The following is a 14,335-nucleotide window of genomic DNA, read 5'->3' as shown; positions in this document are numbered from 1 at the left end:
CCAGTGCCGGGGCCGGTGCGTGTCAAAAGGATATGCCAACAGTTGCTCACCGGGTAATTGAAATGCGACGTCTGTCAACCCCCGAAAAAGAAAGGAAAATGTGAAGTGAAATAATGCATGCATGGACACACCTTCAAAGAACAATCTTTACACTCTCCTTTCATCCAAGCTTTTCCCCTGTTTGCTGAGGCAAAGGTTGAGGAAGCAAAGAGAGTGAGAGAGAGGGAGAGGGAGTGTGTGGCTGGCCTAGTGCACGAGTGCGCCAATTTTCGTGCTGACAGACGCGCCCAAAAGCACGCAACAGTTTTTTTTTGTACACACAGACATATTTGTGTGTGTGTGAGTAGATGGGAGTAATTGTTTGTGCAGCAGTGCTGCCAATTGTCTAGCGTGAAAACTTGAAAAATAGATTGCGAGAGAAATGGAAAAAATTAGATTGAAATTTTGGACTTTAACTAGGGCACAATTTTTTTTCCTCTTTAATATATATATTGCAATTATTAATAAATAAAAAATAAAAATAAATTTTAAAAAATAAAATTTAAAAATAAATAAATAAAAAATAAAAATAAATTTAAAAATAGTAAAAATAAATACATAATAATAATACATAATACATATTTTAATTAATATTTTTTGTTTGATAGTTTATTTATATAATTATCTAAAATAAATATGTAGGTTTTTAGGTAACATATTTTATAATTTAATTTAAATAAATGTTTTTTTCAATATATTTTGTATATATATATTTAAACATTATTAATATTTGCTCACATATTTTATTTTACATTTTTGTACTATACATATATATTCAAGAAATAGTATATAAAGAGTAATATACGCAAAATTGTAAAATTATTGTGAAAAAAGCTAAAATGCCAGCACCGTTATATATGCAGCATCCCGAACCGAAGCCCGTACCGGCTTTGTGAAGCGGATGCGTGTCACATACTCTCGCCTTTGCTCTTTGTTTTCCGCTGTTGAGTTGAATAAACCCCGAGCGAACGATTGTTCCAGATGGAGTACCATATTGGGTAAGCCCGAAGCCAACCCCCTCGCACGCTCTTTTGTAGTTGGCAGCGATGCAGCTCAAAGGCCACCCCTCTTGAGGAGTTGATTGCGCATATAGAGACGACTGTCTGTTATCATGGGAAATCTATTACGGCACTTTCACCACAAACTTTGCATCAATTAGGGCAGTCGCGGAGTCGAAGAGTGTGAAAAGCCGAGGCTGTAAATCAACAAGAGCAACAACAGCTCAGACGACTATTACCCTACATAAATGAGGGGAACTGATAAATGCAACCCCTAAGAGGGCACAGACAACGAACAACGTCTGAGTCAGGCACGAAGTGCATCTGTTATATGCGTACATCTGTGCGTTGCAAGTGTTTTGCCTCTCAAGTGCAGGGCTGTAAAATATGTAAATATATGACTGATGTAGAGGGCTTTAAATCCGATAAGATATCTATGATGTATATCTATGAGCTATAAATATGATTTACTCAATTGGTTTTAAATGCAATTAAAGAGATAATGCCTTTACTTTTTCTCATGCTCACGATATATGTTCCATTAGTGTATATAATTTGACAATAATAATTATTAATTTGATCATAAAGTGACCTGCTTAAAAGTCTGACTAATTCTATTTTCTATTTATTTTTCGTAAATGTATTTATAAACTTTACTTCCAGTGGGAATTACCTGATTATATATATCTAAAATCAATGTTTAATCCAGTGGGAACTACCTAGATATGTCCCTTGGCAATTCCCACAAGTTTAATAAATATCTAAAATTTGCTGCAACTAAGACGTAATTTCTGCCCTTATCTAATTATTTAGATAGGCTTTGTTTCCAAGAAATATATTTTTCCTTACGCTTATCATTTCATTTTTACATTTTACACCTGACAGGTGCGCAAAATAAAGAGCGCACCTTTTTTTTTTATTTATCGATAAAGCAGTTAAATTATATATACATATATATATGTATACGATATGAATTGATATGATAGGAATAACGCAGTTCAACGTTTCGGGCAATGCACTTGCAGTTAAAGCAATCAAATATACGACATATTTCTGTCAGTGTATAAAATTTGTTATTGATTGGAAATGGGTATATAAGAAATTATTAAATAATATATTATTAATACTATATTATTAATATGAATGTGAATACTTTGTAAATATTAAAAAAAAAATGACATCTCTCTCCCTCTCTCTTTAGTCAAAATATATAAAATATATTATTTATATATTTATTTGATAGTGCAGAGTGCACCTCCTCTCTCTCTCACACTCTCTAGCGGGTTAGTCTAAGCTCGGACTGCATTTAGTCCAGCCCTGGCGTCAGTGGAACACTCTTGTAATATAATCGAAAATAACAGCAGCAGACGCTGCAGCAGAAGCCGCCGCCGCAGCAGCAGCAGCAGCAGCAGCAGCAGCAGTAGCTGTAGTTTTAGCGGGGCATTTGAACTGCTCATTGCGACCCCCAACACAACATGCGCATGCACACAGTCAATTTGTCAGCCTGTCTCGCTCGCTCTCTCTCGCTCACACCTAGGCGCCGCACACAGCTGCTCGACTGCAGCGCACTCAGCCACTCACACCCACACAGCGGCTCGTAGCTCGTTGCGCTCTCGCAGCGCACACTGCTCACGCTCTCTATGCCGCGCTGCGTCTCTCTCTCTCTCTCTCTCTCTCTCTCACCGCGCTTAACGACTTTTTTCATTTTTGAATTCAGTTTCGGTTTCGGTTTCAGTTTCAGTTTTTGTTTTGTCAGTTTTCAGTCACACGTTGACCGGTGCGAGTCGTTAACAGTTGCCAAACGCAGTCCACCATCCGCAATCCACAATCCACAAAATCATTTGTAGCTCTGCGCGTAAACAAACGAAAAAAAAAAAACGCGACGCGGTGGTTGTTATTGTTATTATTATGCAGTGTGCAGCGATGCATTTAAATGTATGTTTATTTGTTGCTTAAAGATATCTACACACACACACATACGTACGTACAGCTAGCTTCCGTTGTGCACCAATTGCGGGCGCGCCCCCCTTGGCTTTGCCTATTTTCAGTTTTTTGTTTACTGTAAATGTTTGGCAACATTTTGTTGTGCTCAAAAGCCGAAAACCCGAGCTGTCGAAGTCGAATTCGAAGTCGAAGTCGAAACGAGGTCAATGCATTTGTAATTGCTGATAACGGAAAAGTGCACAAAAACTAATGAAACAAGTGAGTGCGAGCGAGATGGCCTCTCAGCAGAGATGAGCCCAGCACCAAGCTAAATGTTAAGTTCAAAGTTAAGTGGAGCCCCGCCCCCTCTCTCTGTCGTGCGCCCCTCGCGTTGCGCGTATCATAAATTCCGTAAATAAGAAAGAAATTTTCCACTTGAACGAGCGCAAGTGAAGTGCATTTATACTCGTATATATTAACTGGCTGCGCTTCATCTGCTACGCTGTATCTGTATCTGAAGACCATAATTGCATGCCATAAAAAAGTAAAACTATATATATAAAAAAAAAAGACTTCTTATCAGTGGAACACTGCAACTGCGACGGCTGCTGGCGTTGCTTTAATCAGACTTCCACTTGAACTATTTCTGTTTTCACTTATTGCTGCTTATTGGATTAGCGTGCATTAAACTTGGCTATCGGCCATAAAAAACGGCCTGCATAACGGTAAAGCGAACAGGTGTGCAACATTGTTGCCAACAACTGTTGTCATTGGGCCATTGCACTTGGCCATGACAACATGTTTTGTGTATTTTGTGAATAAACTGAATAATGTGAGCAGTCTGAGGTCAGAGGTCATTGATATTGATTTTATAATTAAATTTCCATTCGATTTAGTTGATTTTTCACTAATTTTCTTCATTTTTGCAACAATTTGGCAATTGATGCTTAGCAGCTTTGTTGCAGATATTTGTATGTTTGCAACATTTGCTGTGCTGTGCATTGGCAACATGCTGTCCTTGCTACATACACGTGTTGCCAAAAAGCTTTAAGCTTCTCTATTGCTTTTGCCCGCTTGCTTATTGGATTTTTAGTTCTAATAAGACTTCCACTTGAATTGCTGCAGTTTTCACTTATTTGCTGGGCAGCATTGTTGCCAAAGTTTGTGCGCAGCAATGTTGACCATGACAGTGTGAGACACACAAATACACATATATATATATACAGTTGTACACATGTTGCCAATGTGTTGTTTGCTTTTCGTTCAGGGTTCATTCACACTTTGCAGCGCATCCTATAAATGTGTCATTGGAAAACTGCTGCACCCGCATGCAGCTCAGATATGTATATGTGGGAACACCCTTTTTTCCGAGTTTAATTGAAATTGAATGCCCAAAAACAAAAACAAAACAAAACAAAAATCAAATAAATTCAACAAAGCAAAGAACTTGACAAAATAAACGAGCTGAATAATTAGAACAACACAAAGAGACAATACTTTTTAATTAAGCACATTTTATTAGAGAGTGCAGCTAATATATAAACACATATATACGTATTTAAAGTATATAGATATGTATGTGTGTACATATGTATTTAGAGCGTCATCATGCGCTGATAAAGTCACAAAATGCTTCCCACAAATGAATGAATGTGTGAATCATCCGACATCCGAATGCATTCATATGATAGCAGGACTGCTGCAATAAACTGCAGTAAATGACTAAATGTGGAAAGTCGAAAAGCTGACAGCGCAGATGAGTAACTAATTAATATGGGAGATTTGATTTGTGTTGCTTTTTGCGCTCTGGCTTTGCTCTAGTTAAGCACAGTTAGCTAGTCTTAGCTCTGTTAAAGCAGATAAACTATCTTCAACTTTCACCTGCTTTGGCTTTGGCCTTTTGCTTTGTAAAGAATATACGATGGCTTAAGATTATTTGTGTGCTAGGTTTTTATGCTCGCTCTTTGTGGGTCTTGTTGGAAGGAAGGCGTTATACGATATTGAGCACAAGTTCGAGTCGCAGCTAACCACAGGGCAGGTAAACAACGACAGGCAGACGGGCAGACAGACAGACTGATAGACTGACAAGCAGATATGTTTACACACACACACACGTTGTTACATATATTTATATATTTGCTTGCATGTTTATTTATTTATAAACCCACATGTTGATCCACAGTACGTGACCGCAAAATTTCAGTCACAATTTCAATAAGCATCGAACTAACAGTAAAAAAAAATATACGAAACCTTTAAGAATCCATAAAAAATATATGAGAAATATTATAAAAAAATATGACAAAGTAAATGAAACGCAAAAAGCACAGAAAAAGCTTTGTTTATATTTATATATAACACGCTGAGTTTATGAAAATATGTAGAAAAAAAAAATATATAAAAATATTTAGAAATTTATAAACAAACTAAACACAATATAAATTATTATATTTATTGATATATGTATATTTATGTATGTATTTAGAATTCTTACTAAATAAATAAATATATCTATTATTAATATATATAAATTGGAATCAGGGATTTTAAGGTATATTAACGAAGTAGACGAGATATGAAAAAACATATAATATAATAATGCATAACATAATATTCATTAAATATTATTCTATAGGAGCGCTAATGGGTATCTACAAGTCTGTCAAAAATATTTCTTACACTACTGAAAATCAATGAACACTTGAAATGGCAAATTTTCACAACTTTAAGTGCAGCCTAGTTTTTTTTTTTCTCTCTAACTGTTATTAAAGGCAATTCACGCTTTGTATGCCAATCCCACAGCTAAAGTGCATCAAAAAGAACCGCATAAACGATATCGATATGCATACAAGCATATACATATACATAGACTCTATATAGACAGTTGATATAGTGATAAAAAAAAAAAACGTGTACTTGAGTTTTGATTGGTTTGTGCCATGGCAAGCAATTAGTATTATTGTGATCTATGCTAGATCTATGAATAACTGTTAATTGAGGTGTCATAAATATGCCATATCATTAAGAAATGATCGACATTCGACTATATATATATGCATATATGTATGTATGCTAGTTATATAGCTAAAAGATATTATGCGGGCGTTGACTGTGGACGCTTGATTCTAAATTGGGTCAATTTTGATTATCATTGCTGTTGTTGTTGTTGTTCGCTTTGTTGCTGCTATCGCTGTGAACTATTTTGCAAATCAAATTGTGTTACAAAGCAGATAAAAGAAGAGAGCGAAAAGAACTAGAAAGAGAGAGCGGGCGCAGGGGTGGGGGAGAGAGAGTGCCAGAGAGTTCAATGCACGCTAGCTGTAAAAATTGTATTTTGATTATTTCAGAAGCTTTTTTTTCTGGTTAACCATGTTTTTTTTTTGGTTACTGCCAATTTCAGACTGTGAAAGAGGTTTTCTTTCTTCGCTTCTTTTGCCTTTTGAGTTTCTTCCATACAGTTTTTGTTTTTTTTTTTTTTTTTATACCCTGAACCCATTTTCAATGGGAAATCAGGGTATAATGGTTTTGTTGAAATGTATGTAACAGGCAGATGGAGGCGTGGCAGACCCCACAAAGTATATATATTCTTGATCAGGGCGACGAGCTGAGTTGATTTGGCCCTGTCCGTCTGTCTGTCCGTCTGTCCGTCTGTCCGTCCGTCCGTCTGTCCGTCTGTCCGTCTGTCCGTCTGTCCGTATGTATGAACGCGTCGATTTCAGAAGATATAAGAGCTAGAGACTTCAAATTTTTTTTAAAATGTCCGTAATTACAGCGCGCATATCAAGTTTATCATTAAAAATCGATAACTCATCCCGATCTTTTTTATCGATAAAAAACCTTATCGAAAACCAGTTATAAAATTATATCTTCTACACCTTTATTGCTAGAGTCTCCAAATTTTTAATGTATGCTTACATGCAATTTATACAATTTCGGTTTTTGTTAAAATGTACCCCCACCTCAAAATTCACCCCCTCACCCTCACTTTTGTAAAAAGCGTATTTCAAATACTAGAGACTTGTGCTTTGGCAATTACATGCATATTCATGTTATAATCATAATCTGAAAGTTTCATGAAGATCGTACGTCCATAAAAAAGTTATTAAACAATTAAGTATCATAGTAAGCGCACACTGCAGCCCATGCGTGTTTATGCGTGGGTGCTTATGTGTGTATGTGTTTGTGTATGTGTGTGTATGTGTTTGTGTATGTGTATGTGTGTGTGTATGTCAGTGTGTGTATGCGTTTGTGTCTGTATGCGTGCGTGTGTATGTATGCCTGTGTGTGCGTACGTGCGTGTGTGTGGCGTGTTTCTTGTGTAAGCTGAAAGACGCGAAAAATTATTGAAATATCTAATGCTCCAAGGGTTCAGGGGATCCCGTAGTCGAGCAGTCTCGACTAGAGCTTTCTTACTTGTTTTTTTTTGTAATTTGCACTGACAGCTTCAATGGAACTGCACTGCCCACAAGCTGCGCATAATAATAACCCTGAAAGGTTTACTGACTTCCGTTTGCCTGTTGCCAGCAGAAGACGGAGAAGAAGAAGCAGAAGATAACAACAACAGCAGCAGCAGCAGCAGCAGCGAATCGATGCGAGTAGGCAAGAGGCTTGCGCTATAAAAGAATGCTAAGTCAAGTCAAAGATACAAATCTCTGGATGCACACGCACACACACACACACACAGAGATACACCTGCACACCTACATAGTACTGCTGTCCGTGTGTAGGTGGCGCTAGTTGCAATTGTTGCAGGAGCAAAAGCCGCAGGCGTTGTCTGCTGCAGTTGTAGTTGCTGCTGCTGCTGCTGCTGTTGTTGCTGCTGTGTCTTTTGTGTCGTCTGCAATTTGTTGTAGCTGCAGGTAAGGTGCAACATTGCAACAGACAACAACTGGCAACTGGCAACCGGCAACTGGCAACGTGCAACGTGTTAACAACCGTTGCACTACGGTTTGCTAAAACGGTGTTAACTGAAATGTTGCTGTTGCTGCAGCTGTTGCTGTTGCTGTTGTTGGTGTCGCACTCGACTTCAACAGCTAAATGACATGACAGGCAAAATGGCATGACAACAATGTTGCCCTACACCGTCTGTCCGCCTGTTGTCACTCGCCTCTCTCTCTCTCCCTCTCCCGCTGTCCGTCTCTGTCTCGCACTCTGTGTCATCTTAATTAGGCGTAGGCCAACTTGCCGCAAGGCAACGCAACGCAACGCAAATCGTTGCTAAAAATAATATTTTATCTGCACACATGTTTAGTGCGCTACTTATCTAGACTTATCTCAGTTATCTATTGTCGGTAGCATCATCATATCAGTCTCGAAAACAATTTTTGGGTGAAATGTTTTTCGATTGAAAACAACAAATTTCATAATTTATACACATTATTTTATTACCCAAGCGATACAAATAATCGATAACACTTAAGTGGTATGCAACCGAAATTTTCTTTCAATTTGCATCAGGCAAATGTTCTTCTTTCCCTAATCTGATCACATTTGTAATATATTTTCTATTTTTAAGAACATCGATATTTATCGAATATACTTTATACTTCATACTTCATTTTCCTCAGACTCTTAAATAACATTCGGGCGCCGGAAACGTATCGATACATTGATAAACGCTTCTCGATACACAACTGAAATTCGTTAAAAATATATTCTGCATTTATCGCGCTATATCTTAAGCTCTTCGCCCGCTTTGGCTATCTCAATTTTTGGCCTGCCCAATTTGGTTTCAGTTTTTTTTTGTCGCTTGTAGACAAATGTCTGGGCTCGGTCTGCTCCGGTTGCCTATTCGGAGGTGCTTAGAGCTAGGTTGCCTATCGCTGCGCATTCCAATATACAATTTACCGTCTCTTAACGTTTTTTTCTATTTATTTTTTTTTTTTTCGGCTTTTTGGCTGTCGCTTTTCATTTTGTCTGCGCTGGCGAGTGATTTTTTTAGATTATATTTTTTTTTTTGCTGCTTGCCTAGCCAGTCCTCGACATAATTTACGTGATCATTGCGCGTCGATAACAAGAAATTATCGAGGCGCTTGCGCACGAGTCCAATGAAGCTACACGACGCGTCGTTGCGGCCTCCGACGCAATGGCAATCGATGTGGATGTCGATGTCGAGTCGATGTCGATGTCGATGTCTATGGCGTCCAATTGTCGATAGCTATAAAATGTTTCGCTTGTCGTTAGCTGCGTTGCAATACCCTGTAAGGAGAACTGTGTTGGGGTATGCTGATTGGTTTGAAGTGCTGCATATTGAAAATGATTTTTTACTGAATCCCTGAAGAGCGTTCAACTTGATAAATTGTTTAATGATGGATTAATAGCTGCATGGTTTATTCGTCTTTCGGAGATTATAAACCTAACCTATAAACCTACTTTGCTAGTCTTGCATTAGTATATTCTCCATCGATCTCCACCAAAGGAGAAAAGAAATGGGAAAAGTAATTTTAATACACGTTAGAAAATTCTTTCAATCAGACATTTATATTTCCCGTTTCTAATACGTTTTCTTCTATAAACGGTTTCTTCATTCAGTATAGGGTATCATGCTAGTCGTTCATTCTAATTGGCATCATTCTTAGCTGATTTTTTCGTGTTGCTTCGTTTCTAATTGTTGCTCGCGTTTGGGAAATTTATTGCGTTTCGCTTGAATTTTTTTCATTCGAATTTTTTTTTTCTTTAAGTTTTTGGGTCCACGTAACGCCATGGACTGCAGTTGACTGCAGCTCCAGCTTACAACTTCATTTGGCCTGGTTGGCTGGCTGGCTAGCTGGCTTGGCTGTTGGTCGATTTGGTAGCTGCGATATGGCCACGCGAAAAGCGAAATTCATTTTTATGTTAATGGCTTTTGACGCTGGCCAGCTCGACACGCGCGACTCGTGAAAGGAAAAGCGCCTTGTCTATGCATTTTTTCCTCGCTTCTTTTTTGGTACGTTTCGAATAAGGTTTTCATTTACAATTTACAGTTGCAACGCCCACACATACATGCAAACGCACAGTCAAACTTTTAGTATTTCCTGTTGGTGCATTGCTGTCGCATGACAGAATGAGAACAAGGCAATGCTATACGTGAGTGTGTATGTATATATATATAAATATGTATATATATGTATATAAATATATGTATAAAGGTAAAACAGCTGTGAGCTTGGAGCTCAGGTACGCTGAGCCTCAACGCGTAAGAATTAAAAAACATCTTAAGAAATTTCTAGCGGGTATAAACGACAGTATAATACTCTGCCAAGGCAGATATAGATATAGATATAGATATAGATATAGATATAGATATAGATATAGATATAGATATAGATATAGATATAGATATAGATATAGATATAGATATAGATATAGATATAGATATAGATATAGATATAGATATAGATATAGATATAGATATATATATATAGATATAGATAAAGATATAGACATATAGACCAATATAGACAAATATAGACAAATACACCCCGATTCCTACATCCCGGGCAAGCTTAACCAGGAAAGACAGACTGGCTGCTGGCTCTGATGATTGGTCAGTCAGTCAGTCTAGGATCTGTGAGCTCTGAGTCACTTTTTTTCTCGCCTTTAGATGGGCTGGATTTGAGCATGCATCATACATATTTGATCGAGGTGCCTGGCTCGAGGCAGCATAAAGCAGCGGGCGAAAATAAACCACAAATATTGTGCAGTAAATTGATATCTTGTTAATCTCGTTGCTGTTGTTGCTGCTCTTGTTTGTTGCTGTTTGGGTCCACAGAGAGCGAGGATAAACATCCGCATAAAAAATTTTGTAAGCGAATCTGCTGAGAAATTGCCAACAATGCGATATTGAGCAGGAAGCAACCTAAAAATATGTTTACAAACAACTTGAGAGGAGCGAAATAAAAATGAATTCAATAAAATATATGTGTTGTTGGGGTATTTAAAAGATTAATTGGTAACAGAAAATAAATGAAATTACCGTGGGATATTTATTGGTGTAGACACTTGTTAAATAATATAAAGCATTGATGATGAAAGCTGAATAAAATTTAATATTTATTATCAATATACAGATAAAATACTTGAAGATCATCAAATACGATCCAACAGAATATAACAAATTTATAGGATTTTCTATTGGCTGAAGCAAATTAAACTAAATATAGGTAATATAGAGATGTGAGATATATATTCATATAAAATTCTACCAGCTAAATAATATTTAAACTGCATTCAGTTTTCGCTCAGTGTACTTTAAATATTTCCCCCTCATATAAACTCTTTAGCTCTGATTATCATTTATCTCTCTTTTTTTTTGTAATTCCCATAAAGTGCTTGAACTGCTATCAATACAAACATTATGCAACAGCTAAAATTCACAGCAACAAAAAAAAACAAGTAAGAAAGCTCTAGTCGAGACTGCTCGACTACGAGATCCCCTGAACCCTTGGAGCAATAGATATTTCAATAATTTTTCGCGACTTTTAGCTTACACAAGAAACACGCACACACACACACTGACAGGCACGTACGCACACACAGGCACACATACACACACACGCATACAGACACACATACACAAACACACACGCATACTCACACAAACGCATACACACACACACATACACACACATACACAAACACATACACACACAAGCACCCACGCATAAACACGCATGGGCTGCAGTGTGCGCTTACTATGAGAACTTAATTGTTTAATAACTTTTTTTATGGACGTACGATGATACGATTCATGAAACTTTCAGATTATGATTATAACATGAATATGCATGTAATTGCCAAAGCACAAGTCTCTAGTATTTGAAATACGCTTTTTACAAAAGTGAGGGTGAGGGGGTGAATTTAAGGGTGGGGGGTAAATTTTAACAAAAACCGAAATTGTATAAATTGCATGTAAGCATACATTAAAAATTTGGAGACTCTAGCAATAAAGGTGTAGAAGATATAATTTTATAACTGGTTTTCGATAAGGTTTTTTATCGATAAAAAAAGATCGGGATACGTTATCGATTTTTAATGATAAACTTGATATGCGCGCTGTAATTACGGACATTTTAAAAAAAATTTGAAGTCTCTAGCTCTTATATCTTCTGAAATCGACGCGTTCATACATACGGACAGACGGACAGACGGACAGACGGACGGACGGACAGACGGACAGACGGACAGACAGACGGACAGGGCCAAATCAACTCAGCTCGTCGCCCTGATCAAGAATATATATACTTTGTGGGGTCTGCCACGCCTCCTTCTGCCTGTTACATACATTTCAACAAAACCATTATACCCTGATTTCCCATTGAAAATGGGTTCAGGGTATAAAAAAAAAAACAAGTAAGAAAGCTCCAGTCGAGACTGCTCGACTAGGAGATACCCTGAACCCTCCAAGCTGATATTCTAATCATTCTGCACTTCTTTTATGCACACATACATACACATGCATCCACACGCACGCATAAGCCTGCGCTCTGCTAACTGCGCAGTAAGCAGCGATTGCGCTTGGGCTGCGCTGCAGTGTGGGCAATATTATGAGAATTTATTTGTTAAATAATTTCTTTTGTAGACATACGATCTTAATGAAACTTTTAGAGCGTAATCATATGGTGAATATGTGTGTATATTCCAAAGCCCAAAGCCCAGTCTCTAGTATTTGAAATACGCTTTTTACAAAAGTGAGGGTGAGGGGGTGAATTTAAGGGTGAGGGGTAAATTTTAACAAAATCCGAAATTGTATAAATTGCATATAAGCATACATTAAAAATTTGGAGACTCTAGCAATAAAGGTGTAGAAGATATAATTTTATAACTGGTTTTCGATAAGGTTTTTTATCGATAAAAAAAGATCGGGATGAGTTAGCGATTTTTAATGATAAACTTGATATGCGCGCTGTAATTACGGACATTTTAAAAAAAATTTGAAGTCTCTAGCTCTTATATCTTCTGAAATCGACGCGTTCATACATACGGACGGACGGACGGACAGACAGACGGACAGGGCCAAATCGACTCAGCTCGTCGCCCTGATCAAGAATATATATACTTTGTGGGGCTTGCCACGCCTCCTTCTGCCTGTTACATACTTTTAACAAAACCATTATACCCTGATTTCCCATTTTCAATGGGTTCAGGGTATAAAAAGTCACAACATGACTGAAAAAACTCCCCGTGTTGAACCAGTTCCGAAATGCCAGATTTTAGCAATAAGTAATTCAGCAATTCGATTGCATTTTCAATGCCAACTAAATTAAATGCAGTTTGCGAAAAGCAAAAACAACAATTGAGCTTGGCATGGCACCTGCAATATTGACAGCAGCAACAGCAACAACAAACAACAACAGCATTATCACGAATTGGTGGGCGTGGCTGGCAAGTGTGCGCTAATGGCCTGGCTATAACAACAACTAATGACTAAATTTCACATGGCATAGCCAAAAAAAGCAACAGCAACAACGACAACAACAACAGCAGTAGCAGCAACTGCAGCAGCAACTGTTGCTGGCGGGTAGGAAGCAAACGTTAATTTAATTTAATCACGTTTTCTTTTAGCTGCTGCGACAAACAATGCCAAAGCAACAATAACAGCAGCAGCAACAACAACAACAACAACTGCAACACGTTGGCAGTTCAAAGGTTAAGTGAGTGAGCGCATTTGACTGCAAGGCGACACACCCCAAAACCCACAAAAAAGAAGAAAACAAAAACCGCTGCATATCAGTTGAACGCATCAGCAACAGTTGTTGCTGTTGTTGTCGCAGGTTGCAGGTTGCTAGTTGCAGTTTCGCAGTTTGCTCGTGGCATAAACGCCAATTATGTGCAACATGCATGTGTGCCGTGCCACAGAGCAAAGCGTGGCATGTTTTTGTTTTTCTTTTTTTTTTTTTTTAGTTTTTGGCAATTTTTCATTTCCTGGGCCGGGAAATTGGCGGAAAAACTGGCCGGCAGGCGCAGGTTGTGCAGGTTGCTTGGCAGTGGGTGAGCCTCAAAGCAAAAGATGCGAGTGACACGATAAGGCGCCAAATGTGCAACAAGCGTGCGACAAGCAGTGGTGTGGGAGCTGTGGGGTTATCAACTGGACAGAGGGGGCTAAGATGGGAAGGTGGAAGACACAGTCAGTAGAGTGTGGAATGAGGGGTGAGGTAGAGTTAAGCAGTGCGGCAGTGGTAGTTGGAGAGGATGAGGTAGAGGCAGAAGGTGAGGAAGAGGTAGACACGAAGGTAGAGGTAGAGGCAGAAGGGGAGGTAGGAGTAGAGACAGGAGCAGAAGGAGAGTCAGAGGTAGAGGTAGACGTAGATGTAGAGGTAGAGGTAAGCAGTGGAGCAAAGACAGAGGTAGAGGTACGAGGCATGAGACTGAGGATAGAGCGATAGGGGCTTGAGAAG

At 38.2% G+C, this 14,335-nt stretch overlaps 1 protein-coding gene across 2 annotated transcripts in view; it reads left to right on the top strand.

Annotated features, from left to right (window-relative positions):
• The window catches only part of GEFmeso (Guanine nucleotide exchange factor in mesoderm), an 80,606-nt gene that overhangs the window by 35,738 nt on the left and 30,533 nt on the right, over positions 1 to 14,335 (top strand). Inside the window, exon 1 of one of the 2 annotated variants that reach the window (XM_089470623.1) lies at positions 2,260 to 3,017. The exons of the other annotated variant lie outside the window; for it this stretch is intronic. Coding sequence (XP_089326749.1) covers positions 2,975 to 3,017 — 43 coding nt within the window. The 5' untranslated portion in view covers positions 2,260 to 2,974. Of the gene's footprint in view, positions 1 to 2,259; positions 3,018 to 14,335 lie in introns of those variants that run through there. 2 annotated transcript variants of the gene reach the window in all.

This window comes from Drosophila arizonae, chromosome 5 (genome assembly GCF_054131065.1).
Source record: "Drosophila arizonae isolate 15081-1271.41 chromosome 5, UAZ_ARI_1.0, whole genome shotgun sequence".
Lineage (NCBI taxonomy): Eukaryota > Metazoa > Arthropoda > Insecta > Diptera > Drosophilidae > Drosophila > Drosophila arizonae.
Note: the sequence above shows the minus strand (reverse complement) of the source record. Positions and strands in the feature narration are given on the sequence as shown.